This window comes from Choloepus didactylus, chromosome 18 (assembly GCF_015220235.1).
Source record: "Choloepus didactylus isolate mChoDid1 chromosome 18, mChoDid1.pri, whole genome shotgun sequence".
Lineage (NCBI taxonomy): Eukaryota > Metazoa > Chordata > Mammalia > Pilosa > Megalonychidae > Choloepus > Choloepus didactylus.
The window spans coordinates 52,928,011-52,954,913 of NC_051324.1; the positions used below are offsets into that span (position 1 = coordinate 52,928,011).

The 26,903-nt window shown below is 50.0% G+C and overlaps 1 protein-coding gene across 2 annotated transcripts; it reads right to left on the bottom strand.

Moving 5' to 3' along the window:
- Window positions 1–5,479: 5,479 nt before the first annotated feature.
- On the bottom strand, window positions 5,480–22,970 carry MEOX1 (mesenchyme homeobox 1). Of its 2 annotated transcripts, XM_037810334.1 has the most exons (3): window positions 22,508–22,970; window positions 6,723–6,895; window positions 5,480–5,602 (listed from the first exon to the last, which is right to left on the bottom strand). In XM_037810334.1, exons 1-3 carry the CDS (start codon window positions 22,968–22,970, stop codon window positions 5,480–5,482), a joined length of 759 nt encoding a protein of 252 aa, XP_037666262.1. The 2 variants fall into 2 exon arrangements, with proteins under 2 accessions (XP_037666262.1, XP_037666263.1); XM_037810335.1 differs by lacking the exon at window positions 6,723–6,895 and having other exon boundaries at window positions 5,517–5,602.
- Between the last annotated feature and the right edge of the window lie 3,933 nt (window positions 22,971–26,903).

A 26,903-nucleotide genomic window follows, 5' to 3' on the forward strand; every position in this document is an offset into this window, starting at 1 on the left:
TGGTGAGGAGACGAGTTAGGTCATGTCTCTTTCTGTTCAGTTGGATTTTAGTCCCGACCCTGATGTCACCTTGAAGCTATTAAGCATCACCCTCAGAGGCCAGCGCGAGCTGCTTGCAAGCCTCTTATCAGGCATGCTTCTGAGTCTTGCTGCTGTCAGTGGTCAGACCCTGGAAGCTGTTTCTTTGCCAACTGCAGGTCAAAGGGGAGAGGCCCGTCCAGACTTCAGACAAGGCTCAGGGAGGGGGTGGTTTGGAGTGGTTACTGGCAGAGAATCTTGGTCCCCTGGCCAGGATCAGAGGAAGTTTTCCTGGGGTAAAAAAACAGAGCTGGTGGTCTCTAGAGGCCTGGGCTGCATCAAGCCAAGCATTCTAACCAGATTCTGGGCCCAAGCTTCCCCTACTTGTTCCATGTGTCCAGTAATGGGTACTTTTGAGCCAAGAAGCCAGGCAATACAACTAATTTAACAATTCACTCATCCATCCGTCCATCCATCCATCCATCCATCCATCCAGTGTCTATTAAGTATTCTTTATGTGCCAGACATCATACTGGGAGTTGGGGTTAAAATGGACAGAAGCACATTCCCTTCTCTTATGGAACACATCCTCTCCTCTTCCCTCCAGTCTGGAAAGCAGACCACAAAGAAATAAACAACAAATAAAAGAATTATAAATTGTGGTAACAGCCATAAAGGAACACACACAAAGGGTGAAGACAGAGATAAAGGGATTGTAGAAGCCAGGTATGACGTTGGCACTAGAGATGGGCATGGATTAAGAGACATATTTTTTGAAGGAGTCTAGTCATGGTTTCAGCAAATGGCACCGAGAAGGAGAAGACAGTGAGAGGAAGAAATTGTGAGAGCCTAGTGTCGAGGTAGCCAAGAGAAGAAGCTATCGTCAATTGCCACATTGGTGATTGTAAGGGATTAGCTGGCACAGGCCTCTCTGCCTGGGTTGAGAGTATGTAGCTCTCAATGGAAAAAATTTCCACTCAATGGAGGAAAAGATGCCACCCATGCAGGCTCTCCTTGTTAGTGAAACTGTGGCCCTTTGAGGGTCCGGATGGGAAAGAACCAATCTCTGCCTGGCACTGATTGTTTTCTTTGAGTAGAAGAGCTGTCAGAAACACGTTCAACTATTCCAGGGCCTGGCCCAGCCAGGTAGGAAGGAAGCCCTTAGTCACCCCAAGCTCTTTCATCTGGAAATGGATTCTCCACTTGCTTCATCTCTCTTTCATCTCTCCACCTCTCGGAAGGGCAGCCACACATTTGTTCATCCTTGGTGCTCCTCTCAAGGATGGAGAAACCTGTTACTGAACAGTTACTGCCTAGGAATTCTCAGTTGTTTTGATACCTATGAAGCGACCATCTCTGGTCACAGTCACTAGTTCACATCAGGGAGTCACCAGGGTGTGACCTTGCTTCCCTTGCACAACTTTGCACTTGAGAAAAAGAGCAGGGTTTTTATCAACTTGAAAAGCAGCTGGTCTCAGTGTTGAAGAGCACGATTCACCCAATGTTGGTCAATCCAACTCCAATGCCGAAGAGTGGGATGAGTACAGGGGATGTTCAAAGAAACCAGAGAACACTTGACTGATGTGTGCATGTGCACCTTTAATTTCACGATCAGACTCTCCCCCATGAACTTATTAACCAGTTTACTGAAGAAATTAAAATTCTCACATTGAAGGGGATTTTTTCTGTTGATTTTGGAAATTAGTTAATGTAGCTCCCTAGTGTCAGACATTTGCCTAGAGTTGAAAATTAGTTGAGCCCTAGTTCTACATTACAACTTCCTCTGTGTTCTTTTTTAGTTGATCTTTTAAGTGTTCCTAGAATGCCTAAGTCCTTAAGGGTGCAGGTCTGGGAGGGCCTTCCAAACAGAAGGGAATGAGCAGAGGAATGGAGGTGAGAATTCACATGGCCATGTGTATGTGGAATGGCAAGTGGTTTGGTGTTGCTGAGGCACTGAGTTCTTGGCAGAGAGGGGTAGGATGATGCTGTTGAGGTAACCAGGGGCCAGACCATGAGGACATTGGAGGCCTGTGAAGGATTTTGGACTTTATTTTGTGAGTGACATGAAGCCATTGATGGGTTTTTAATTGGGGAGTAAGAAGGTTAGATTTTTGTGTGATTACTCTAGGGGCTGATAGAGGATGGAGAGGATGGAATTTGAGAGGGCCCAGATCAGAAGGAGGGAGATCCATTCCAAGCGAAAGATGCTGACAACTGAACAAGACGATGGTGGTGGGAAGAGAAAGAACATGTTGGACGCAAGAAATACTTATATAGTAATTAAAATGAGCAGGACTTTGATTTGCTAAAGCTGCCACAATGCAATATACCAGAAATGGGTTGGTTTTTACAATGGGAATTTATTGGCTTACAAATTTACAGTTCTAAGACCATGAAAATGTCCAAATTGAGGCATCAATGGGACGATACCCTCTCTGAAGAAAGGCTGTTGGCATCCAGGACACCTCTGTCATATGGGAAGGCACATGGCCAGAGTCTTCTGGTCCTTTGCTCTCATGTTTCCTTGCTTTCAAACTTCTGGTTCCAGTGGCTTCCTCTCTCAGCTTCTGTGGGTCCTTTCTTAGCTTCTCTGATACTTTTCTCTGAGCCTTTTCTGTCTTTCATCCTCTCATAAATGACTCAAGTAAAAGGATTAAGACAACCTTGAATGTGGCAAGTCACATCTCAGTTGAAGTAACCTAACCAAAAGGTCCTGTCCACAATAGGTCTGCACCCACAGGATTGAATTAAAAGAACATGGCTTTTCTGGGGTACATAACAGCTCCATATCACCAAAACCAGGTAATAGATGAATTCTGAAAAGCAAAGAGGTTAGAATCAAGGATGTGTCCCAGGTTTCTAGCATGAGTGACTGGGTAGATTCTGATGTTGCCACCTAAAATAGAGGACCAAGGAGCTAGCCCAATGTGGGAATGAAGATTCCCACTTCAGAGACTGAGTTTGAGGAGGCTGTGCTCTTCTAGGTATCAATGGGCAGTAGGCAGCTGAATATAAACTCTTCATCTCCCAGACTGGGGGTAGGGTAGTGTTGGGGTCTAGGGCCAGAATATCTGGATTCAAATCCAACTTCATCACTGAGGGAATCAGTTTTAATGATGGTGGGCAGAGGAGGAAACCCTGGGAACCAACGTTGGGAAAGAAGTCAACATAGGAGACATCGAAGGAACAATCCAGAAGGATGAGGAAAACTAGGAGGGAGTTATATCCCCAAAGCCAAGGGAGTTGAGAATCCAGTAGGAGGATGGAGTGTTGGAGTGCCTGTAGGTGTCCTTTTTGCTTGGCTTTGAACCTGAACCTTAGCCAAGCCTCCTTCCCTTTGGTACAGTGATTTCAGTGGGTCTGTTTGAGGCTGTGAGCCTTCTGGTGATATCACTTCCGGTCCCTGCCCACACCTGGCCCAGGCTGCCTCAATGTCAAATTCTGACCAGGTTTCCTCTCCCGGCTCCCTCCCTTACCTCACCGCAGCCCTATTTTGTCCATTGTTGACATCTTGATGAGAAGAATATTTTTTTTATTAAAAAGACATAGGATTGGGGATATTTTTTCCTTGTTTTGTTTTTATTACTATTGGTGTATATTGTTCAATCTTGAAAAGTAGAAACCTCAAACTGAATTTAAAAATTAAGGGTGGTTACTTTATGTTCAAAATTTATTTTATTATCAAGAGTTCATCTTTTGTTTAAAAAACTTTGACCATTTGTCTGATCAGCCATAGGTTCAGGAAACTGAAAGTTAAAATTTTACAATGGGAAATGAAGACAGTGCATCTCCATAGGAAAAATATTTTCTTTTTTTTGCACCTACCTTTTGAAAAACCTAAAGCACTTCAAATCTGAACCTTAGCCGAGCTCTCTTCCCTTGTTCTGTTGTTGTTGCTTCTAGACATTGTCCAGTCATCACAGCAGCATCACAGGATTGCACACAAAACTGTGGTTCCTAGCTCTGCAAGGAAAAGGGCCTGGGATTGTTGCTATTTTTATTTATTTTATTTCTCCAAAGTGAATTGACCTGGCACAGTTAGTTTGATGTAATCTTAAGAAAATATATGAAGTATGCTTTAGAAAAAATTACATATACTGTAACCAGTCATCTCATTGGGCAATCATTTTCCACAGCTTTTGTCCTTTTGGGATGAGGAGGTAGGGTGATTTTTACATGTGAAGGATGAGATCTACATCCAAGAGATCCAAACTCGTGCTGTCTTCATCGTGCAGCACAAGCGAGTACTGGGACAAGGGCACTGAGGAAGGCAGATTCTCTTGCCAAGGATTCAGTCTCCCCAGGCTGTTCGGCCATCAGTTCTGGAGTGTGACCCTCAGCAGTTCTGGGCACTTCACACACACAAACCTCACAATTGCTCCCACAATAACAGCCTTTGCAGACTGCATGGGAGAGGAATAAAAGGCATTCTGTAGAGGAAGAGGAACAGTTTTCTTGACCCTGTTTGCAGCCAGAATCCTTTGAGAGCATGGGAAACTGCAGCTGAACCTTCTGCACTCTTCTGCAATCATGCAGCAGCCCTAGTATTTAGCACCCCCATCCTGAGAACATAGGGGACACTTTCCAGCCATCAGCTCAATAATGTGAGCATCTGGATAGGTTTTCAATACAGAAATTGTGGATTTAACAGGTTTAGCTGCTCCACTGCTCTGGGGGCTCTGCTTAACAGCCCCAGCTCTAGCCCTGAATTGATTTTGAAGAAGCAGGTGCTATTCTGGCTTCATTCTCACCCACCCAGTCAAGTCAGTGTGAATGGGCCTCTATGGAGACCACAGAGAGCTATTTTTCTACCATCTTCTCCCATCAGTGCTCATAAACTTGCCCACTTAACAATCAACAAGCTTGGAGACTGTTTGGGTTTCTGGTTTGCAGTAGCTGAGTTTCTGTCCTCAGCCCTCCTCACACTGATTTTCCCTGGGGCTTAGGGACAACTAAGGGTCCCCAAAGCTTCAGATGTAGAGCTCAGAGAGGAGGGGTGGTCCAGGGTGCGTGTGCCTCAGTCATTTCCTTTCTTCTGGAAGGTTCTCTCTCACGAGCACCAGCTTGTCCCAAGGCTCCCCTTGCACAAGGCCAGGTGGTGTCCAGACCTGGAGAAGGCCTGCCTGGTGTACAAAGAAGGTGGCAGGAGGGTGTCCAGGTGTACCTGAGGGACCCTGAGAGGCAGTGTCCCCTGGAGTGTCCCCTGGAGCCACTCCCCGGATTCACTCAGGTAGGACTTCTATATGATTCTGTAAGAGTTGTGGGAGGCAAAGTCCCCAGGGAAGGCTTTCTGGGAAGCTTCAGGGCCCCCAGGAACTCTGGGCAGTTTCATATGCAAGAGTCACTGCAAGACATGGGAAGGCTGCCCTGGGGTGGGTGGGAGAAAGTGAAGGTGGGATTGGGGTGGGGATAGTTGGGTAGGGGGCTCAGTTCTCAGTCTTTTTTTTCTCCAAGGAGGTTCTCACTCTGAACTTGGAGAGGCTGCAGAGTCCCCATCCTCAGGGTCCTGCCCATGGGGGGAGATGGGCTGACCCCCCTTCACGCGCTTCCACTTCATCCTCCGGTTCTGGAACCACACTTTGACCTGGGAGAGGAAGCAAAGGGGCCTGGTCACTCCAGGGCCGGTGGGAGCCCCTCCCCATGCCAATGCTCAAGCTAGCCCAGTGGTCCCAGCTTGAAACCCTCATGTGCCCCTCTCCACTCCCCCAAAGGCCCCAGAAACTGAGATCAACAGGAGGACACAGAAATCTGTCTAGAGGCTTGTCTTGTGTCTCCAGATAAAGCCAAGCCATGGATAGTCATGGGAACAGGTTCTAAAAGGCCATCTGCATTGTCCCCACCCCCTTCCACATGTCCTTCTCCTTCCGTGCCAACATCTCCCTCCAGCTGCTATTACCCAAAGGTCTGGAAGCAAAAGATCATCAGTCTCATCTTTAGGCACATTTATAAACACCATTAAGCTAGCTCCGGTCTGCACATTTTCTCATCTGAGCTTCAGGATTAACTGCAGGCTAGGATTATGACTCTGGATTAGAGATGGAGACCCAGAGAGGTTAACAGACATGTCCCAGAGGTCACAGAGCTAGGAAGCAGGACTCACAGGATTTGGATCTCAGTCTTCCGGTTCTAAATCCAGCACTCCAGTAAAGTGCTTTATAAACTGAAATTTACTATCAGTTACTACTACTACTACTAGGACTATTACCCCATGTTAGAGCCTAAAACAAAGGACAAGGGGGACTTTTTCTCGAAGCCAAGGAACCGTCTGTTGTCCAAATCATCCGGAGAACTATTAGAAATGCAGGTTCCCAGTCCCACTCATTCTTACTGCAGAATCACTCTCTGTAGCTGGGACTCTGGAATCTGCATTTTAAACAAGCCCTTCAGGTGATTCCAGTGTTGGGGAATAATTGGAACAGAGGTTCCCACCCTGTCTGCATATGAAAGTCATCTAGGGGGCTTTGAAAAAAGTCTGATCCCTGGCTCCTATCCCAGACCAATCAACACAACCTCCAAGGGTGAAGCCTAGACATTGTACAGGTGATTCTCACCTATAGCCATAGTTGCAAAACCACTGGACTGAGCAGCAGGGAGAAGAAAAGGAAGGTTTGTGGGGAGGTGGAGGGAGAAGAGAAAGGAGGAGGGTGAGAAGCAGAAGAAAGGACGGTGGGCCGAGAAAAGGAGGGGCCGCTTGGCTGCAGCACCTGCCGCTCAGAGAGGTCCAGGTTCACAGCGATCTCATATCTCCGCAGCCGGGTCAGGTAATTATGATGCGCGAACTCCGCCTCCAGCTCCCGCAGCTGCTCCTTGGTGAAAGCCGTCCTCTCCTTGCGGGCCTTGCTGCCGCCTTCCGGCTTCCCTCGGCTGCCTGGGTTGTCTGGGGAAAGAGGGGACCCACCAGGAGGACGTGAGCCAAAGGGGCCTGCGTTCCCTTTCTTTTGTCCTCAAGCAGCTGGGCAGCCTGTCCCTGTCTCAGGTTTTAAAGGATTCTGGGAAAGAAGCTATGCTGTCCCCTCATTATTCCTTCCAGTATCTCACTCCCCTGAAGACTGGGAAGTTCTTTCTGGTTCCCAATCTCAGGTGCGTCCCTCTTTTTTTTAAATTCCTGAGGCACATGAAGCTTACCTTAGCTGTTTAAAGATCTGCTCCCGCATCCAGCCCACTCCCCAGCATGACGTCATTAGTAGATGTAAACTCTGAGGCAAGAAGCTCTAAGGTGGTAATTCCCAAACTGTGGTTCCCAGGCCAGCAGAATCAGCAGCACCTGGGAACTTGTTGGAACTGCAAATCCTCGGTCTTCGTACCCCACCCCAGGACGACTGAATCACAAACTCAGGGTGGGGGTGGGGGTGGACGGCTAGCAATCTTTTTATTTTTAAAATTTGAGCAGTTGTAGGTTTACAGAAAAATCAGACAGAAAGTACAGAGTTCCCATATACCCCCCTCTCACACACAGTTTTCAATATAATTATTTTGCATTAGTGTGGTACTTTTGTTACAACTGATGAAGCAATATTATTATAATTATGCTATTAACTTTAGCTCACTGTTTAGGGTTTGCTCTTTGCATTGTACAGTTCTGTGGGTTTGTGTGTGTGTGTGAGTAACTTGTATACAACCTGGAATTCCCCTTTTTATCCCTTTTCAAACAGATAATTCAGTGGTGTTAATTACATTCACAAAGTTGTGCCACCATCACCATCATCCATTGCCAAACTTTTTTCATCACCCCAAACAGAACTCTGTATGAATTAAACATCAACTCCCCATTCCACTTCTTCACCAGGCCCCAGGGAACCTGTATTCTCGTTTCTGACTTTATAAATTTGTGTATTCTGTTTATTTCATATAAGTGAGATCATATGGTATTTGTCTGTTTGTGTCTCGCTTATTTCACTCAACATGATGTCTTCAAGGATCCTCTATGTTGTAGCATGCACCAGAATGTCACTCCCTTTTAGGTTAAATAATATTCCATTGTGTGTATATACCATATTTTGTTTATCCATTCATCGGCTGATGGACACTTGGGTTGCTTCCACCTTTTGGCAATTGTGAATAATGACACTATGAACATCGGTATATAAATATCTGTTCGAGTCCCTGCTTTCAATTCTTTGAGGTATATACCTGGAAATTGGATTGCTGGGTTATATGGTAATTCTATACTTCACTTTCTGAGGAACCACTGAACTGCTTTCCATGGTGGCTGCACCATATTACGTTCCCACCAACAATGGAAAAATGTTCCTATTTCCCCACATCCTCCCCAATTTTTTTTTTTTTTTTTAATTAGTAGCCTGTCTAGTGGGGGTGAGATGATATCTCATTCTGGTTTTGATTTGCAGTTCTTGCATTTTGGTTGGCATAGAGCACGTTTCCATGTACTTATTCACCATTTGCATATCTTCTTTGGAGAAATGTCTATTCAAGACTTTTGCCCATTTTTAAATTGGGTTGTTTGTCTTGTTGAGTTGTAGGAGTTCTTTATATATTCTGGATATTAAACCTTTATCAGATATATGGTTTCCAAATATTTTCTCCTATTCTGAAGATTGTCTTTTTATTTTCTTGATAAAGTGCTTTGATTTATAAAAGTTTTTAATTTTGATGAAGTCCCATGCTTTTGGTATAAAGTCTAAGAAACTACTGTTTAACACAAGATCCTGAAGATGTTTCTCTGTTTTCTTCTGGGAGTTTTATAGTTTTAGTTCTTTGATCCATTTTGAGTTAATTTTTGTATATGGTGTGAGGTAGGGTCCACCTTCATTCTTTTGCATATGGCTATCCAGTTCTCCCAGCACCATTTGTTGAAGAAACTGTTCTTTCCCCACTGAATGGACTTGGCACTTGTGTTGAAAGTGTGAAGGTCTTTTTCTTTTCTCTCAATTCAGTTCCATTCAATTCTGTCCTTGTACCAGAACCATGCTGTTTTGATAAATGTAGCTTTGTAATAAGTTTTTAAATCAGGAAGTGTGAGCCCTTAACTTTGTTCTTCTTTGTCAAGATATTTTTGGCTATTCAGGGCCATGTGCCCTTCCATATGAATTTTTTTTTCCATATGAATTTGATGATTGGCTTTTCCATTTCTGCAAAGAAGTCTGTTGGAATTTTGATTGGAATTGCATTGGATCTGTATATCGCTTTGTGTTGAATTGACATCTAAACAATATTCCAATCCATGAATATGGAATGTCCTTCCATTTCTTTAGGTCTTCTTTAATATCTTTTGGAAATGTTTCATAGTTTCCCATATACAAGTCCTTTACATCCTTGGTTAGATTTATTCACAGATATTTGATTCTTTCAGTTGCTATTGTTAATGGAATATTTTCTTGATTTCCTCTTTAGATTATTCATTACTAGTGTACAGAAGCATCACTGATCTTTGCATGTTGATCTTGTACCCTGCCACTTTGCTGAATCCATTTATTAGCTCTAGTAGATTTGTTGTGGATTTTTCAGGATTCTCTACATATAGGATCATGTCATCTGCAATACACCTTTCCTATTTGGATGACTTTTATTTCTTTTACTTGCCTAATTTCTCTGGCTAAAATTTCCAGTACAATATCAAATAACAATGGTGAGAGTGGGCATCCTTGTCTTGTTCCTGATCTTAGGGGGAAAGCTTTCAGCTTTCACCACTGAGTATGTTAGCTGTGGGTTTTTCATATATGCCCTTTATTCTGTTAAGGTTGTTTCCTTCTATTCCTAGTTTTCTGAGTATTTTTATCAGAAGGGAGTACTGAATTTTGTCAAATGCCTTTTCTACCTCAATTAAGATGATTGTGTGGTTCCTCGCCTTTATTCTGTTAATGTGGTGTATTACAATAATTGCTTTTCTTGTTGAACCGCCGTTGCACACACAGGATAAATCCCATTGCATTGTGGTGTATAATTTTTTTAATGTGCTGCTGGATCTGGTTTGCTAGTATTTTGTTGAGGATTTTTGCATCTACATTCATGAGGGATATTGGTCTGTAATTTTCTTTTCTTGTGAATATTTTTATCTGGTTTTGGTATTAAGGTGATGCTGGCCTCAGAGTGAGTTGGGAAGTGTTCTCTTCTTCTTCTCCTCTTTCTTCTTCTTCTCCGTCTTCTTTTTTTTTTGGAAGAGTTTGAGGAGGATTGGTATTAATTCTTTTTTGAATGTTTGGTAGAATTCTCCAGCAAAGCTCTCTGGTCCTGGGTTTTTCTTGCTGGGAGGTTTTTGATTACTGATTCAATCTCTTGTCTGTTGACAACTATTTTTTCGTGAGTCAGTGTAGGTGGTTTGTGTGCTTCTGGGAATTTGTCCATTTCATCTAGGTTATCTAATTTGTTGGCATAGAATTGTTCATGATATCCTTTTATAATCCTTTTATTTCTGTTGGTTATAATGTGCCCCGCCCCCCTGCCATTTAGCAATCTGTTTTAACAAGCCTTCCTGGAGATTCTGTTGTGGTCAAATTTGCAAACTGCTGCTGTAAGATCTTGCTACCCTAAGGGTGATCCAGTGCCAGTAGCATCAGCAGCTCCCCGAGCTGGTCAGAAATGCAGATCTTGGGCCCCACCCCAGACTTTCTGAATCAGAATCAGCATTTTAGCAAGATCCTCAAGGGCCTTGTGTGCACAAGTAAATTGAGAAGTACTGCTTTAAGCTTCTTTCTCCCTTTGACACTGGGAGGCACCAAGTCTGGAAAATCCATCAGGACGCCTACAAAGGAGACTCCAAGTTAGACAAAGCAGGGGTTCAATCTTAAGTGCTAACAAGGGTCCAGGGAACATACCCTGTGCTAGGCGCTGTACCAAGCACCTGATATGTATTATCCACTTAAGGCTACAGTAACTCAACTTGGTGAGCTTTAGTATTACCCCCATTTTACAGACTAGAAAACTAAGTACAGAGAAGTAAACAAGTTCAGTTCATCCAGCCAGTGAGTGGTGGAGGCAGGAGTCAAATGCAGATTGACTCCAGAGAGGATGTGCTTAACCACTCACATACGTTAAAATGAAATATCAGGTAGAAAGCATTTGTAAAGTAGTGTGCAAATTAAAGGGACTGTTATTGCTAGATCATGAACAGTGTAAGAGGCAGCCTATTTAAATGGTGGGGGGAGGGGCGAGCAGAAGGGAGACCTTCAAACCTAAACAATGAACTAATAAGGCAAGCCATGACTGCAGTAAGTAATTACCAGAACCGCTTCTTTCCGTGCAGGGCTCTAAAATGTACAAGTCATTCACTTCATCGTCCTCGTTTCACAGACGAGGGGCCTGTGGTTCAAAGTCAGGTGTTACCCACAGCGACACAGTTGCATGGAGAAAAATGTGCCCCAAACCTCTGTCCCTCAAAGATCCCATACCCACCCTGCTGTGTGTGCGGGCGCAGTTCTCAGAGATGGGGTCTCAAGGGCTGGTGGAGGGATTTAGACAGGGTGGTGCTACGTCAGGAAGCCGCTCACAGCCCCCTGCTAAGCTGCTAAGTTGTGGGCAGTTAGGGGTATGTCGAAACCTCGCATAAACACCGCGTTCCAATCTGAAACTTTGAGCCTGGCTGACTCCTGTCCAAAGCGCTTCCTTCTCCTGCTTTTCATTCAATCCCTTTGTGGGGCTGTTTCCGCGTCTGCGGCCCCGCGCCACGCTGCGGGAAGCCGGGGAGAAGTGCGCGGGCCTGGGTGGCTCTCCCGCGCCGGAGGGCGCACGGTAAAGCGATTTGCGGGCCCATCTCACAGCCTCCCTGCGCGTGCGGCGGCCCCCGGGAAGACGAGTGGGCTCGCGGCTCCGGTGCCGGGAACCCGAGAAGGCGGAGGAGGGGCCGCTCCCCAAGGAGCCCCGGCCGCGGGCGCGGGGCATCGGAGGGGCCCGAGGGACTTCCCGTAGCCCGGAGGCTCAGGAGCGGGGAGAAGGCTCGCGGCGCCCTCGCCCGGGTGCCGGCGCCGGGCTCGGGTGGGCCGCCTGCCGGAAGCGCCCCTGGAGGAGGCAAAGGGGGCGAGTGCCCCGGCCCGGGCTGTGTGCCCGGCGGCCTCTGGCTCCCGGCCGGGGAAGGCAGGCCAGACCCCTCCGGAAGCGGGAGCGTGGGCTGAAGGGGAAGGACGCGCAGCCCGGGGCCGGGGTCCCCGAGGAGTCCGCCGGCCTTGGCCGCCGCCAGCGCCGCGCCCCGCTGGCCGCGGGCCCGGGAGGGACAGTCACGCAGCGGATGCGCGGCCTCCCCCGAGCTCATCCCGGCCCGTGGGCCGGAGAGTGAAGCCAAGAAACCCGTGCCACAGCCCAGACTCCTGGTGGAGCCTGTCGCTGGTTTCACGACCGCCTCCTGGCCCAGGGCTGCAAGTGTTGCCCTCACTTTTGCGTTTAATAGTCGAGGGGAGGATAAAGCGCAGAGGGCTTGTGGCCAGCTTTGAATCCCGAATCTCCTTGCTGGCGACCTTGAGGAAGTCACCTAACCTCTCTGAGCTTAAATCTCCTCATCAAGAAATTGGGGGAAATAACGTACCTACCTCACAGGGTTACTAGGAAGAGTGGGCAAGCTACTGTGTGTGGAAAATGCTTCAAACACCATAAAGCACTGGACAAATAACATTCTTCAAATTCCTCAATTCCACAGAATGTCTCTTGAAGGGCAGGGTTAATAACAGCTGGCACTTCTTGCGGTTTCTATATGCTTAGATGTCTTCACTGCTTTAATCCTATCACAGGTGCTGTTACTACCTCCTTTAGCATTGTTATGTTGATTTGTGTGCTTTTTTGATTAATAGCTCTCTCCCCGGGGATGTAACTGCTTTGGCTCACATTTGCCTCTAACCTGCAGTTGCTCCTGAATCTACCTGGCCTGTTTGCAGGGGAGGAAGCAGCCTCCGAGAGGCCCAAGGACAGGGCCCAGTGTGCCGGGCAGCTCCGTAGGTGGCAGAGCTGGGATTTGAACCCAAGTCCACTTGACTGTAGAGCAGTGGCTCCCCTGGCGTAGGTTCTTTATCTTCTGGCTGGCTGGCTGGGGGCTAGACCTGGACCCTGACAGCCCTGCTAGTCTCAACCTCCAGGACCCCAGGGGGTGCCATCCTGGATGGCGGCCCACACTTGCCCTGGCCTTCGCCCGGGCCTGCGTGGGTGTGCAGAGGTGCCCCACGGAATCCCACAGACAGCCTCTCCCCCAGAGTCCTGCACATAATCCTAGAGAAAAGAGGGGAGCTAGGGAGAGGACTCCTTTGGAGCTAGTCTTGAACTGGGTGTACAGGTGGCTGACCGCCATCCCCAAGCCGAGCCCTCTCTGCATCTACCTGTCCTCTGGGTCTCCTGGCCTCCACTTGTTACTCTTTGTCCTGTAGGCCCTGGGGCCTCATGGGGGAAAAGAAAAGGAAGCAGTGAAAGAAGCCTGGGCCAGGAATCGACTCTCTCAGCCGCTAATGCCCTGTGTGAACCTTAGGGTTCCACCCAGTGATGCTGGAGTGGGACACTGGCACCTCAGGAGCTTCCTGGAGGAGGGGGAAATCTTTCATCACTCTTAGAAATGATGAAATAGCCAGCTTTTGGGAAGCTGGCTATGAAAACAAGTGAAGTTATGGTTTTCTTTGTTCTACAACAGCATAAAAATTGCAATGTTTTCCTCAAGATGGAAAAAAAAAACTGGGGGTGTTCAGTCTGTCAGCTCACCGAAAGGAAGTTTGTGTGCACGTTACCAGATGGAAGGAACCCATGCTTCCCAAGATGGTTTGGTCCCAGTAGAGGATGTCTTTGTTGGGGAGCCTCCCAGCCCTCTCTGGTCCTCAGTTTCCCCATGTGTAAAAGCATGGGAATGAGCTGGATCTTCTTTCACCCAGAGAGCTGGTGACTGAGTTCTTTCCCAATGCACAAGTCCAGGCTCCTGAAACCCTCCTCTCTTCTCCCTACCGCCTCTCCTGTTGAGAACTCCTGGCCTCAAAGAACTCTGAGACCTCTTCCAGCTCCACACATTCTTGTGGTGTCCCCTAATTCCTCCCTTCAGTCTGACCTGGGGGCTCGCCCTCAAGCCCTGTCTCAAAGCCCTGCCAGTGTTCCCAAGGTCCTCAGCCCAAAGATGGCAGCTGTGCTGGGAGATTGCTCTCTCCCTCCTATGTGCAAAGCTGCCTGCCCAGAGCCGAGTGGAGGGGAGTTGTGTTTGCAGAGGTGTCTGAGGACACTTTGGCAGAGGCTGGCTCCAAGGAAGAGGTCTCTGACCTTGGGCAAGTCCCTTAAGTTCCCTGAGCCTCAGTTTCCGCATTTGGAAAATGGGAACAGTTATCCCTGCTGTGATCATAAGGCTGCTGAGGAGGTAAACTGAGATCGAGAATGTGTGTTCACCCCTGGCCCAGGGCCTTGTCCACAGTTGAGGCTCTGTTTGAAAGAAACATCACAAGACGGTCTCTTGGAGATAACATTGGAGAGATGAGTTATGGGTGGAGGTTAGATAAGATGTCCCTTAAGGCATCATGCTTCCAGAGCTGTGTGAAAGGGATGCTTTTTAAGTATCTGGACTTTTTAAAAATTTCCCTTCTCCACTACTTTTCTATATCTCTGCTTGGGTCTGTGTCTCTGTCCACTATTGGGGGAACTTCAGCCTGCCAGGGAGCCTGTGATTCCAGGCACGATAACTAGATGTGATGAGAATATGATCTGCATCTGTCTGCCTGGTCCTGCTTCTCTCTTAGGGCTAGCAGGTGCCTCTCCCAGGGCTGCAGAGGGAGGATGCTCGGCTCTGCTGGGGAAGGGGGAGCTGTGGGGAAGGAGAAGCAGCCCCTGCCCAGCTCTAGACCCTCAGAGTGAGCAGGGCCCTGATGGAACAGGCTGTGGCGCCCAGACAAATGCAAGCAGGATGTGTGTGTAATTGTGGTTTCCACCATGAGCTTCTCCACAGTCCAAGGCAAATTATTTCATAAATAGCTGTCACATTTGGCAGGCCTTCCTCAAGTTAGCAGACAGCTTTATCGGCGCTACAAGGAGGTTCAGACAGACCCAAGGGAACATGTCTTTTTGGAGTCCTGTTTTCCCTAGTCCCCAACTCTTGCAGCATTGATCTACATAAATTTCTACCCACATCCAGAAAGAAAGCCATATGCCCCACAGATGAATAGCACTTTGCAGCTGTACTGGAAAGGGACTTAGAGATGATCTATGTCCCTTTTCATTTTACAGGTGAGCTCAGAGGAGGTAAGGGATGTGCCTAAGGACACACAGCAAGTTAATGGCAGAAGAGGGCCTAGAACCCAGATTTCCTTGGTAGGATGGTATTTCTATTCCATTATGCTGCCTCCTATTGTATCCTTTAATTATTCTGTGAGGTGGGTAAGATATGAAGTAGCCTATTGAGCAGATGAGGAAACTAAGGCCTAGAGAGGCCAAGTGGCTTGCCCAGAGTCCTCGGGGACCAGCCCAAAGCCACAGCCACCATGTCATGGACTAGGGGAGAGGATGAGCATGGAGGCTATGTCCACACCAGGGACAGTGTCTGGGTCTGGGTCTAGGTCTTTCTCCCTGGGACTCCCCAGAGAGGGCAGAGGGAGGGGACATCTTGGGTAGAATATAAGTAGGTGAAACCTTAGCAAACCCTCTGCAAATGGCATTGCAGCTCCCTGGACTATCACAGCACAGATACTTTGATGTCCTTCTTAGCTCTGCTACTTTCAGCTTCAGAATGATGGTCAAGGCCCATCAAAATAGACAAGTCCTGGATGGGTCCAGCCCAAGACCAGATGGTGTTCACATTGGGGACCTCCCCAACTTCCTAGGCTTGGCCTGCTCTTCTCCCTGGGCCCTGCCGCACCTTAATGTCCTGCCCGTTCCCTCTCCCATAAATGCCTGAAAAGACTTGAATGGGGCTCCCAGCCTTTTTGAGGAGCAGAGCAGAGGGACCAGGGGTAGAGAAGCAGATTCTTCTGGAATGGAGTGCCTGAATAGTGGTCTTGACAGGCGGGGTGGGGCAGTAGGGGAGGCAGAAGTGAGGGGAGCAGGTGAGGCTGTGCTGAGGCCGAGTGGGATGGACTGGGCTGTGAGATGGGGTGATGAGGAAGATGAGGGGGTGGGGGGTGTGGAGGGAAGTTAGGAAAGAGGAGTGGTGGCAATGAGGAGAGATGGGAGCAGCGAGCCTCCAGGATGGGGGGTGGGTACGTGGGCAGTTCTGGACTTTGTGTGTTTATAAGTTCCAGATGACACCCTCAGCTATCACCAAAGGAAGTGTGGGTTTCAAGCTCACACTGTAACTGTACCACTGTATGCAAGGAAAACAGGGATAAACATGGACTAGGAAAGGATGGGGGTGGGATGGGGAGTGGGTCCTGGCTAGAGGCCAGGGAGCCCAGTTGGGTGGGAAGCTGATTCAATGAGCAGAGAGGGAATGGGGGAAAGGGGCTGGCTCTGGGCCTTTGCAGGGATGCTGTGAGCCTTGCGCCTAGAAAGGGACAGCTGCTTGGCCTCTAAGCTCCATCCCCACCACTTGGGAGCCAGAGAAATCAGGCGAGCGGGGCAGATCTCCTGAGCCACTGACCTGCAGGGCATTAGGACAGAACGGAGGTGGCCCTCGGCTGACCTCATGGAGGCCAAGGGCTCTTGGGACTCTTGCATCTTGGAAACTGGTCAGAAACTGACTTCCCAGAACCTCCCTATTGTGCCTGGGCCAGGGCCTGAGCAGACACAGGCATCGAATTTGTGCAGGCGCGTCTGAGTTAAGACACTGGCTGCGGTCTGTGACCCTGCTTTAGGCCCTGACCTCTGCCCGCTTAGAGGAGGAGAGGGAGGAGCTCTAACCAGGAGGCAGGGGGTGCCTGGAGGGACCCTGGCAGGGGGTGGAGTTCCAGCCCCTCCTCCTGGGCTGGCGATCGGAGCTCTGAGGCTTCTTCCTCACTGGGGGCTCTGGGGTTGGAGTTGGGGCAAGAGATGCCTCGGCAGCTGTGCAGCCTCTCCAACCACACCCCGCCCAGCACTGCAACCACCCTGGATCCAGGGCCTGTAGAGCTCAGGCCGACCTGGCTGGCAGGTCTCAAAGGCTCTGCCTGAGCTCAGGTCACTGCCTGGTTGAGCTCTGAGTGCGTGCACCCTGGGATGCAGCCAGCATGGGGAGAATGCTTTGCAAAGAGAAGGTTGCTCACCTGTGGATAAATCAGATTGAGGGGTTGGTTACCAAGGGCCAGCAGCACTGGCTCTGGACCTCACATCCACCTTCTCATTTAATTCCCGCAGCAACCCTTGAGGTAGATACTATTTATCCTCATTTTTCAGAGGTGGAGCGTAGGATCAGGGAGCTCACACGGCCAGTAAGTTGTGCCTGGTTAGTGCACTTAGTACCCGCCCTCCATTACCATGTCCCCCTGGGGACAGGGGGGAGTGGGTGGGAGATCAACCCCACGGCATTTGCTGGGGTTGTCCATTTCCTTTGCTCCCACAGCCACTATCACCTCCTTTCCTTCTTCCTTGGCCAAATAGCCCTTCTTTAGAGATTCAATCCTAAAACCATCTCCACCTTTCTCATCTCTACTTGTTAGTGTGAGAACTCAGGTATATGCCCGTGGCCAGAAACGGTGCCCTGTCCCAAGTGGAAAGCTCTAGTGGCCGACAGGACCCTGGGCTAGGAAATCTCAGAGGTCCTACACACCTCTGAGATGCTGTTGTCATTAGAGAGGGTTTTAACTGGGGCGTTTGTGCCACTGCTGGAACCTTGTGTTTGTCGCTACACCCCAGCCCCCATCCAATCCTCCCTGCTGAGAAGTAAGAGAGAGAGACCAATGGGGTGCTTGGCAGGGCTGATGCTAGCCCATAGGCAACTTCTGCAGATTTGCAAAAGGTGCCTTTTCCTCTAGACTGGAGAACACAGCCACATACCAGGGGGACAGCCGTGGTATCCCCCCCCAATGCCTGGCCATGGTGGGTCCCCATTATTGCCCAGCCATGGTGGCCCTGGTACTTGGGGATCTGACCCAGGACCCCCAGGTTTTCCTCTGCGGTCAGCCCAGCCTGCATGTGGATGTTTGTGGGTCTCTCTGACCCCAGCATTCACACTGACCGTGGGCTGGTTTTATGATTAAAGACTGGCTCTCTGCACACCTTTCTCATGAGTGAGAACATAGAAGTCCTGATGTGTTTTACAGAAGCTCATCACTCAAGGTGGAAACCCTCATGCCAGGCAGTTGAGCCTCTCATAGGAAGGGTGGGAAAAATGAATGAATGAATGAATGCCAGGCTGCAATAGAGGCTATTGACAAGACAGTGAATGATCTTCTCCTCTGTGTAGGTGCTTGGGAGCCTGCAAGGTGAGCCAGATACTGTTCCTGCCCTTGAGACACTTCAATTTTAGGGGGAGAGGCAGCCATATGCATGTATAACTCGGGATGCAAGACCAGGTGTGGTTAGATGCTAAAATGGAGGTGTGGATAAGGCACAGTCTGTGTGTGTGTGTGCATGTGTGTAGGGGCTGTCAGGGAAGGATTCTTAGAAGGGGTGGTTTTTGAGCTGCATCTTAAAATAATTCGGGCTTCAATAGACAAAAGAGTAGGGGGAGGGAAGGATGTTCAAGGCAACAGTCTAAGCAAAGGCAGGGAGTGGGAAAGAAAACGTAGCGCATTTTGCAAGGCCAGTAAACTGGAAGCCTTCCTGGCAGGGGGAGCGGCTGTGGAGGTGCGGAAGGTCACCTATAGACTAGATCAGGCGGGAAGGGGCAAGAGGAGTTAGTTATCTTAACCCTTGGGCAAAGCTAGTTTGTTGATGGGCAGGAATGGGGGAGATCAGACACTAAAGAGGTGAGATCGTGGAAGGACAAGCCTGGGAAAGCACACGTGGCAGAGCTGAAGGGGGATGGGACAAGTCTGATTAAAGGTGAGTCTCAGAGCTGGTGAGCAAGAGTGGCCCTGAGTGTGTGCGGAGCTGGGACCCAAGGGCTCTCCCAGGCGGGTGATCAGATTCACCTGCAGCCAGGCTGATCACATGCGACCTTCCCTTGAACCCTATCAGGAAATCACTGTGAAATCTCTCATTCCCATAAATTTAAGCCGACCACAGTAGCAGCAATGACAGTTTGGGGGAAGAAAACAGTGGCCTCACAGATGTCCCTGCCAGCAGGGGTCTTTACACCCCCCGCCTGGGGCTGGGAATGGTGCCTGTAAGATAACATGACACTGGCCTCCTAAATCAGTCTTGTATTGTGAACCAACAGAATATCCCAGTGTGGGGGAAGGCCAGGGACCCCATTTTCCTGATCGCTTAGCTGAACAAATCAGCTCCAGCTTCCTTGGGAGTGGGTGGGGTGGGGTGGGGGGTGGTACTTGGGGATGGTGGAGGGAGGAGAGGGGAGACCAGAGATCGTTCCCTTTATACCAAACTTTCGGGAACTTTCATTTACCAGGGCTGCCTTGGTCGGCCAATGTGGGATACATTTGCCAGGGCACAACTCACCCCCCAACGTCTCCAGCAAATCTCTTAGGTCCAAGCCCCTAATTGATGAAAACTGGATTTTTAGGCCCAATGATAATTATAAAAGTTCCCACCTTATATATTCCAGATTCAGGAATTTCTGGAATGGCCTATTTAAAATATTCAATTCCAATGTCCCCATAAAGTTAGCCATATTTGTCAGACCTCTGTGTTCTGAAGGCTGGTTCAGAAAATATGGACTTAATACCACTCGTCGATAATATTTATTGAACTCTTATGCACCAGGCACAGCTTTAATCTGGTGGATCATTGCATGTAGCCTTCACAGTGATTCTCTGTGGAAGGTGCTATTATTATATTACCATTTTATAGCTGGGGAAACAGAGGCTCCAAGAGGTTAAGAACTTGCCCAAAGGCACAAAGCCAAAAGTCGTAGTGCTGAAACTGCAGCCTGACTGTCTGGCTATGAAGCACAGTGGAAAACACATTTCTGAAGGTGCTGGTTGAACTTCCAGGGCCAGTGAGCAGTGATCAGGGTGAGGCAAAGTGAGGCACTTGCTTTGAGAGCCAAACGTAAAAGGTGCCCAAAACCTCAGTAATCAAGATAAGTAATATTCTAGGGCAAGATCTCTAAAAGCCAAAATCAATGCCAAAAAAACACGGTGAACAAATTATCATTTTAAATACAGACAGGATCCAGCCAGTGACTCAGGGTTGGCAAGGTGGGGTGGGAAGTTCTTTGTGGGTTTGTCTATTCTAAGCTGAATTCTAGATCCCTGGAGTTAGTGGCGGGCCTTGCTCATCATTTTCCCCTTTCTTTAGGCTCTTACGAAGCCGATCTTTCCTGCTTCCTTCCCCTTCAGTTCAATTCCAAACAAGGAGTCCAGCTCCTGGGAAATAAAGATCCCTGTGCTGAACAGAGAGTGGGTCTGGAACCACATGGAACGAATGAATGGCAGCTTGCCGAACCTTTCTTCACGCCACTGCTGCTGCTCCTGAGGGGACCCCACAGGAGAGCCCAGGGCCCCTCCTGGCTGGGCTCCCCCTCCCCGAGGCCAGTCCTATGAGGAGTGTGGGGCATTCAGCAGGGGGTGTCTGTGTGCTGTCTGGTGGTCAGCTGCTTGGCACGTGAGCTACCCCCTAAAGTGGAGCCCTTGGCTGGTTGCTAAAATTAAAGGCGGCGCATTTAGGGTTTGCTGAAACACGGAATGATGAAAGAGATTTTTCCCAAGCCCAGCAGGCCCTTGGCTTTGACCAAGCCTACCCAGTGACCTTGGCTCATGGTTCCCTGGAAAGCGACTGGACGCAGCCTTCCAAGAGGCAAAGGTGGGCAGCACTGGAGGAGCCACGGGGGCGGGCACCAGGGAGGGGAATCTCTTCAACGGGATGCTGTGGACAAGTTGCTAAGATAAGAGTTCCTCGGGAAGGAGAAGCAGGCAGTGCCCGATTCTCAGTGAAGCTCCATGCAGGGGTAGGATTTGTAAAACCTCCAGAGGGCCCTTCTGTTTAGTTCCCAGGAGGGCAAGCTGTGATTATTAGGACCCCACGAGCCTGGGCGCATCAGGGACTTCTTCAAGGATGGAGACCAAATATCATTTCAAAATGAGGCTTGTGCTTTGGGGGTCTAAAGGCCTGGGTTTGAGCTCGCTTCTTGGGCGGCCAGCCCAGGACTGAGGGGTTTCCCGAGACACGGGTCTTTCAATGCTATAACCGGAAGAGTCCTGGCAATCCGGGAGGAGTTGGTCACCCTGTCCCAACCTACTCTCGCCGTGTTCCCCTCACACTTTCAGTCTCTCGTTTCCAACAGATATAGAATTGAGATGATATAACCCGCTGTGCCTACCTCACAAACTTGTGGGGACTCAAAAGAGCCACTGCCTGTTGCCTGTAGCACCTTGAATCTCCCTGTCGTAGCACACCCTGCTCCCACACAGTCACCTGCAGGCCTCCTTTTCCCCTCAGTGTGAGTTCTTTGGGGGCCAGACCACCCTATTCATCTCTGCATCCCCTGGACCCCAGCCAGTGCTTGGCAAAGAGAAGATGCTCGGGAAATCTGTGCTAAATTGAAAGTGCTCTGTAAAGCAAACCACAAAGCGTTCTCATTTGTTCATTGATTCTCTCATATTCCACTCTGCCCCTGGTTAGCGCCGTGAGAAGTTCCTCTGTAGGTATGGACAGACAGATGTTCTCTTGAGGGCGGCTGTCAAGAGGACACATGGGGTGGTGGGGACAAGAGGCACAAGTGCTGCCTTGTTCTGGACAAGTGGGGACAGGGGAGCCAGCCCAAAGGGGAACAGGCAGTGAGAGAAGCTGGGGAGGGCCTCTGGGGGAAGCAAGGAAATAACAGCGCCACCAGGGAGAGGAGGTGGACTTTAGGTGGGAAGGTAGGAAACAGGCAGACCCCACTCTCCAGCCTCTGGGGTTGTATACTGGGCATCTTCTGACTTTCTGAGGCCCAGTGTCTGCTTGTCCTCTGCCGGCACTGGGTTGGGAGGGCTCCTGGGAGGGGTGACTTCCCTGGGGGTCAGCCAGACCTAAGGATGGGGAGCTGCCCCCTTTGCCGGAGCAATGCCCAGCTCTGCAGGGTGGTACCTCATGGGCAGGCTGCCCCAACTCTCTGCCTCCCATCCCCCCTTCTTCCCTGCCATCCTGGCCCTAGATCTGCTCCTTTGCCTCTTGGCTCCTGTAGGGTCCTGTCTTGCTTTACCCACTTGCTGACCCCCTGAGCCTCGATCTCAGCAGTCTCCCTGGTGAGCAAGCCCTGTGGCTCTGGGACCATTTAGAGCAGGGCAGGAGAAGTATGAGCCAAAGGCAGCCTTGATTCAGGAAAGCCCTGCTCCGGCCCTGTCAGCCTGCACTCAGAGTCTCCATCCTGCTTGTCCTTCAAATCTTTGCAGATCCTATTTCATTCTCTTGCTGGCCCAGGAGTGTGGAGGATACAGACACAGACTCCATTACCAGAGAATCCTAGAACTCTGAGCAGCAGAAACCCCAAAGGCCAACTGGTCTAGTCTCCTGGCTTCAAGAGATTAGGTAGTACTTGCATTTCATGGTCTGGGCAGCCAGGCTCAGAGAGGGAAAGTGACCTCCCTGATGTCACACAGTTAGTAAAGCAGTGTTCATCTGCTTCCCAGCCACCTACCTGAACTGTCCTTTTTCCTTCTGGTTGACTTCTTCTCCGTCCCATTGGCAGTGCTCCCAAGGACCCTGTAGTCCTCGCCTGGGCCTCCTGTGGCGTCCACCAGGCCCGGGCTGCTGGCCCCCATCTCCCTAGAGCCCCCACCCGGACCCGGGTTGAGCCTGCACCGGCCCTCCAAGAGAGGGAAGTGCCAGTCGGGGGGCTGCGGGAAGGCGGGGTGCTGCTCAGTGAAGACCCGCTCCTCTCGGGGTAGGCTGTGTGGGGTGGCAGCCAGGCAGGAGGCCGAGAAGTCGGGGTACGCTGCTGTCGCCGGGAAGTCTGGTTTCTGATGGAAGGAGAATGGGGTTGGCGGGTAGTGGGGTAGCCCTGTGGCCCCATTGCCTTCGGAGTGGGGGTTCCGAAGGCAGCCCCAAGCTGGGGCTGGGGGTTGGGGGCTCCTCATGCAGCTGCTGGTCACGGGATCCATCTGCTGACTGCTTCACTCCTCTGTCCTTGCAAAGTTGGACTCTTTACAAGTTTTAATATTCAAATTTTTAGAAATGCAAAAAAAAAAAAAAAATTAAATGGGAAAAAATGTTCAGCAGAAAATTACCCCCAGGAACCCAAACAAAAAGCAAAAACTAAAGTCTCTCCTTGGAGTAGGTACACTTGTACGTGTGCACACACCTCAGTCAGACTTTGCTTCTCCTTCCTGCCCATCGACACACCAGCCTGCCTATCGGGGTCCCTTGTGCATGTATTTGTCGCCGATGACACTGGGCATTTTCACTGGCCCAGCTCAGAGCCTCCAGCTGACGAGGAGCTTGTCCTAGAGCCCGAAGCAAATGCCTGCAGAGGGCTGAGCCCCGGCTGCTGAGACACACTTTTAAATCCTGCGATGGGGAGAGAGTGACAAATTTCTGAAGTGAAACGTGAGAGAGGAGAGGGAGGGGTTAACCCGCACACACACCATCCCCTCCAACCAAAACCCGAGCAGGCAACTATTAATCATCAGAAACCTTATATGCACATCTAATGGGATTTGCAGATGGAGACTTTTAAAGAAACATTGTCTGTATTTTTTTTTTTTTATTTTAAAGAGAAAGAGCAGCACACACACACTACATCTTTAATGTGCCTCCTGTAACACGATGAAGTTATTTTTATTGCACTGTTAACAAAATTCCCCGAGTCTTGGATTTGGAAAAAGCCTTAAGTCAGATCCAGAATCCATCAAATGCCAAATTCCAGGGAGCGAAGCGGGGAGTAAGTACAAGAGACAAGCCTGCTGATTGCATTTGATTTAAAGACTCTTCTACTGCTGCCTGCAAAAAGGAAGGTGGATTAAAAGAAATCTTTTTTTTTTTTGCAGGTCTCAGTGGCCCACTATAGTCTATAGTATAAAGAAAAACACACTCCAGAAAAAAAAATCTGTCTCTGCCCAAAGTGACATTTTCACTTTCTCAGGGACTTAAAAAAACAAGCAGATTCCTCCTTCTGCTCTTTAACCTCCAATTTTTATGCCAATTAGCCACACTCTTCTCTAGAGGGGCTGCAGGTCATTTTTCTCCACGGCAAAGGAAAGGCTCTTAAATAAGGTCCTTGAGGTTTCCTCCGGCCTCCCTCCACCTGCTCCGTCCCTCTAACTTCCACCCACCTGCTTCTTTTCCCCAACCCCCAACCTTCCATGAAGCTTCCATGGAATCTGGGGCATGGAAAAGGGGATCAGGGAGACTCTCATTCCCCAAAAGAGTTCTCTTTGGCAAACGGTCCCACGGGTCTTCGTGGCTGGTGCCTATCACAAGAGGGCCAGCCCTAGTGCCATTTCGACAGGTCAGTCGTCTCCACGATCGCCGTGGCCTGCCGGTCTCCCTGGAGGGTTAATATAATTTCTAGGAGGTTGTCATTCCAAACACACGAAGGCCAGAGCTTCTCTCCCGTGAATGTTTCCATGGCCCAGAGCAACAGGCTTGGGGTGGAAACCAGCACGGGATCATAACAGGCAAGGTCTCTGCTGGCTCAGACACCCAGGCTTCCCTGAGGAGGGGCCCGTGGGTCTCAGCAGTGCAGCCTGAAGGTGGAGCCCCAGGGAACGCGTAGAGGAGATGCTGCAAGTAGGCAGACCTAGGCAGAGGGCAAGGGGTCCAGGGTGGGGGCCACGACTTGCCTTTGACCCAGGAACCCCAGTCAGATAGACATCTCAGCAGGCAGGATGAGTGGTAAAGAGATAGGCACGTGGCGTGTGTGTATGCACGTGTGTGATTATGCACGCCTGTGCATGTGTATATGTGTGTGCATGTATACACTTCAAGAAACAGACATCCGTTCTCCTGGAATGGGTGGCCCATGCCGGGGCTGTTGCAAACTAGTAGAGGAGATGCAGTCATAGCCACAAAAAAGACTCACCTCTGTGTTTTGTCCAGGACTTAGGTGACTCACACACATTTCTCTTTTGAACCTCACCGCCCTCCTATTATGGGTAAACTAAGAATTCGGTTCTACACTTTTACAGGTGAGCAAACAGAGACTCAGACAGATGATGGGGGCTGCTCTGAATCTCAAACCAGGAGCTGCCCTCAGGTGTCCAGCTGTCAAGTCTGGAGCAACTTTATACAGCGGAATGAGCAGAGGCTTTGGGGTCAGACAGAGCTGAGTTCAAATCCTGTGCCTGCCACTTCCTGGCTGTGTGTCCTAGTACAAGCCACCTCACCTCCCAGAGCTTCTGCTTCCTCCTCTGGCCTGATAGAAACAGCTGACATTCATCTGCTGATCTCAGCACCTAACACATGTCACCCCAGTGGATCCTCACAGAATCCTCCGAGGCAAGTGCTGTTCTCATCGTCTCCCTTTTTCAGAAAAAGAATCTAAAGCACAGAGAGGCCGTATAACCCACACAAGGTCACACAGCTGGGCAGTGGAGGATCCAGGGTTCTAATGCAGGCAGTCTGGCCCTCCTATTCCACAGGCATTTGTGAATTTTAAATGAAATCTTTTCCGTGAAGCGCGGAGAAGGACACTGGTAAATGCAGCTCCCTTCCTAGCACCTCTAGTTTTTCCTTAACCTCGATGATTCTGAAGGAGAATGAGGAAATCCTATGGAAACAGCTCTGTGAGGTCCCTGGCGGGGCTCAGTGCTGGGGGGGCTCTGGATGGAAGCCAGAGGCGGCCGGGAGGAAGGTCTGGCCTGACAGCTTTCCTAGGAAAAACTTCCCGGAGCGCGGCGAGCAGGCCCGGCTGGAACTGGATTCCTGCTCCAGCCTCTGCATGTGGCCGGGAGACCCCACCCCAGGGAGGCCCAGCAGCTTGGCCCCTTGCCCCTGGAAGGGGTGGGCCCTGGGTCACGGTGGGGTGGGCGGAGAGGTCAGGAGGGACAGCGGGAAGGGGCGCGGCGGGGGAGCCCTGGCACCCCGGCGCCCGCGCAGCTGCTGGCGTCTGTCAGCCTCCCCGCGGGGCGCGGCTGGGGGGCCTGCCGGCCTCTACATCTTCCTGACAGGTCCCTCTTCTGGGGCCAGGAAAAAACAACAGCAGTTCCTCCCCTCACGGCAGCCCGTTTGTTGGATGAAGGCCGGGGGCCAGCACCTTTAACCTTCTCAAAGTCAGCATTTCCCCCCACAAGGCCCACAGGCCCGCGAGACAGAGGATGGAAATGGCTGTTTGGAGGAAAGTTCTGTGGCCCAGCGGCCAAGGGGAGCAGGGTTTCCGGGATGGGAGGGACCCTGCTTTCTGATTGTTGTTGGGGGTAGCCGGGGAAGGAAGAGGAAAAGCGTGAGTCAAAAGGAGGGTCCCTGAGAAGGGCTTCTGCCTGGCAATACCCGAGCCTTTCCGAGGAACTGCTGGAGTCTCCTCAATTGTGCACAACAAGCAGAGTGTCCCTGGCACCGCGGCCCTGCGGCCCTGCCGGCTCCCCGCCCACCTGTGCCTGGAGATGGTGGTGTCTGGGGAAGAACCTGGGGCTTGGAGGCGGAAGGCCTGGGCTCAAGGTGTGGCCCTGCCTTTCATCAACTGTGTGGTCTTGGGCACGTCGCACCCCTTGTCAGAGCCTCAGTTTTCTCGTGGGCAAAATGGAGATGGCAGCACCAGCCTCATGGGGCAGCTGTGAGGATAAATGAACTGGTATCTGTGAAAAGAGTTTGCTGATTGTACAGGATGATGCACATGGAGAATTATTGTGCCTTCTCTTTTTTAACTATGCTGAACCACTGGGTGAGTCTGGTCTGGATGAAGAGAGGACAGTACAACATGAAGACAGCCCACCCTAGCCTCCAAATACCTTCTTTGGCAGCGTAACACGAAAGTCAAGGTCACGTCCTTGGAGTGAGGAGGTTCTGGGTCCAATAAGCTGAATTAACCGAGCCTCAGTTTCCCCATCTAGAAAGTGGGGAGATGCTGTTTCTTCCTCCCCTGCTGGGTTGCCAAGAGA

Bases quoted from the DNA above. Each gene is read 5' to 3' on its own strand.
- MEOX1 (XM_037810334.1), bottom strand. From the start codon at position 22,970: ATGGATCCCGTGACCAGCAGCTGCATGAGGAGCCCCCAACCCCCAGCC. The intron at 6,896-22,507 runs GTAGGTGGCTGG...CTCTTTCCCCAG, and splicing joins AAGGAAAAAGGACAGTTCAG to ACAACCCAGGCAGCCGAGGG. The intron at 5,603-6,722 runs GTGCTGCAGCCA...TTCCTCTCCCAG, and splicing joins TGGACCTCTCTGAGCGGCAG to GTCAAAGTGTGGTTCCAGAA.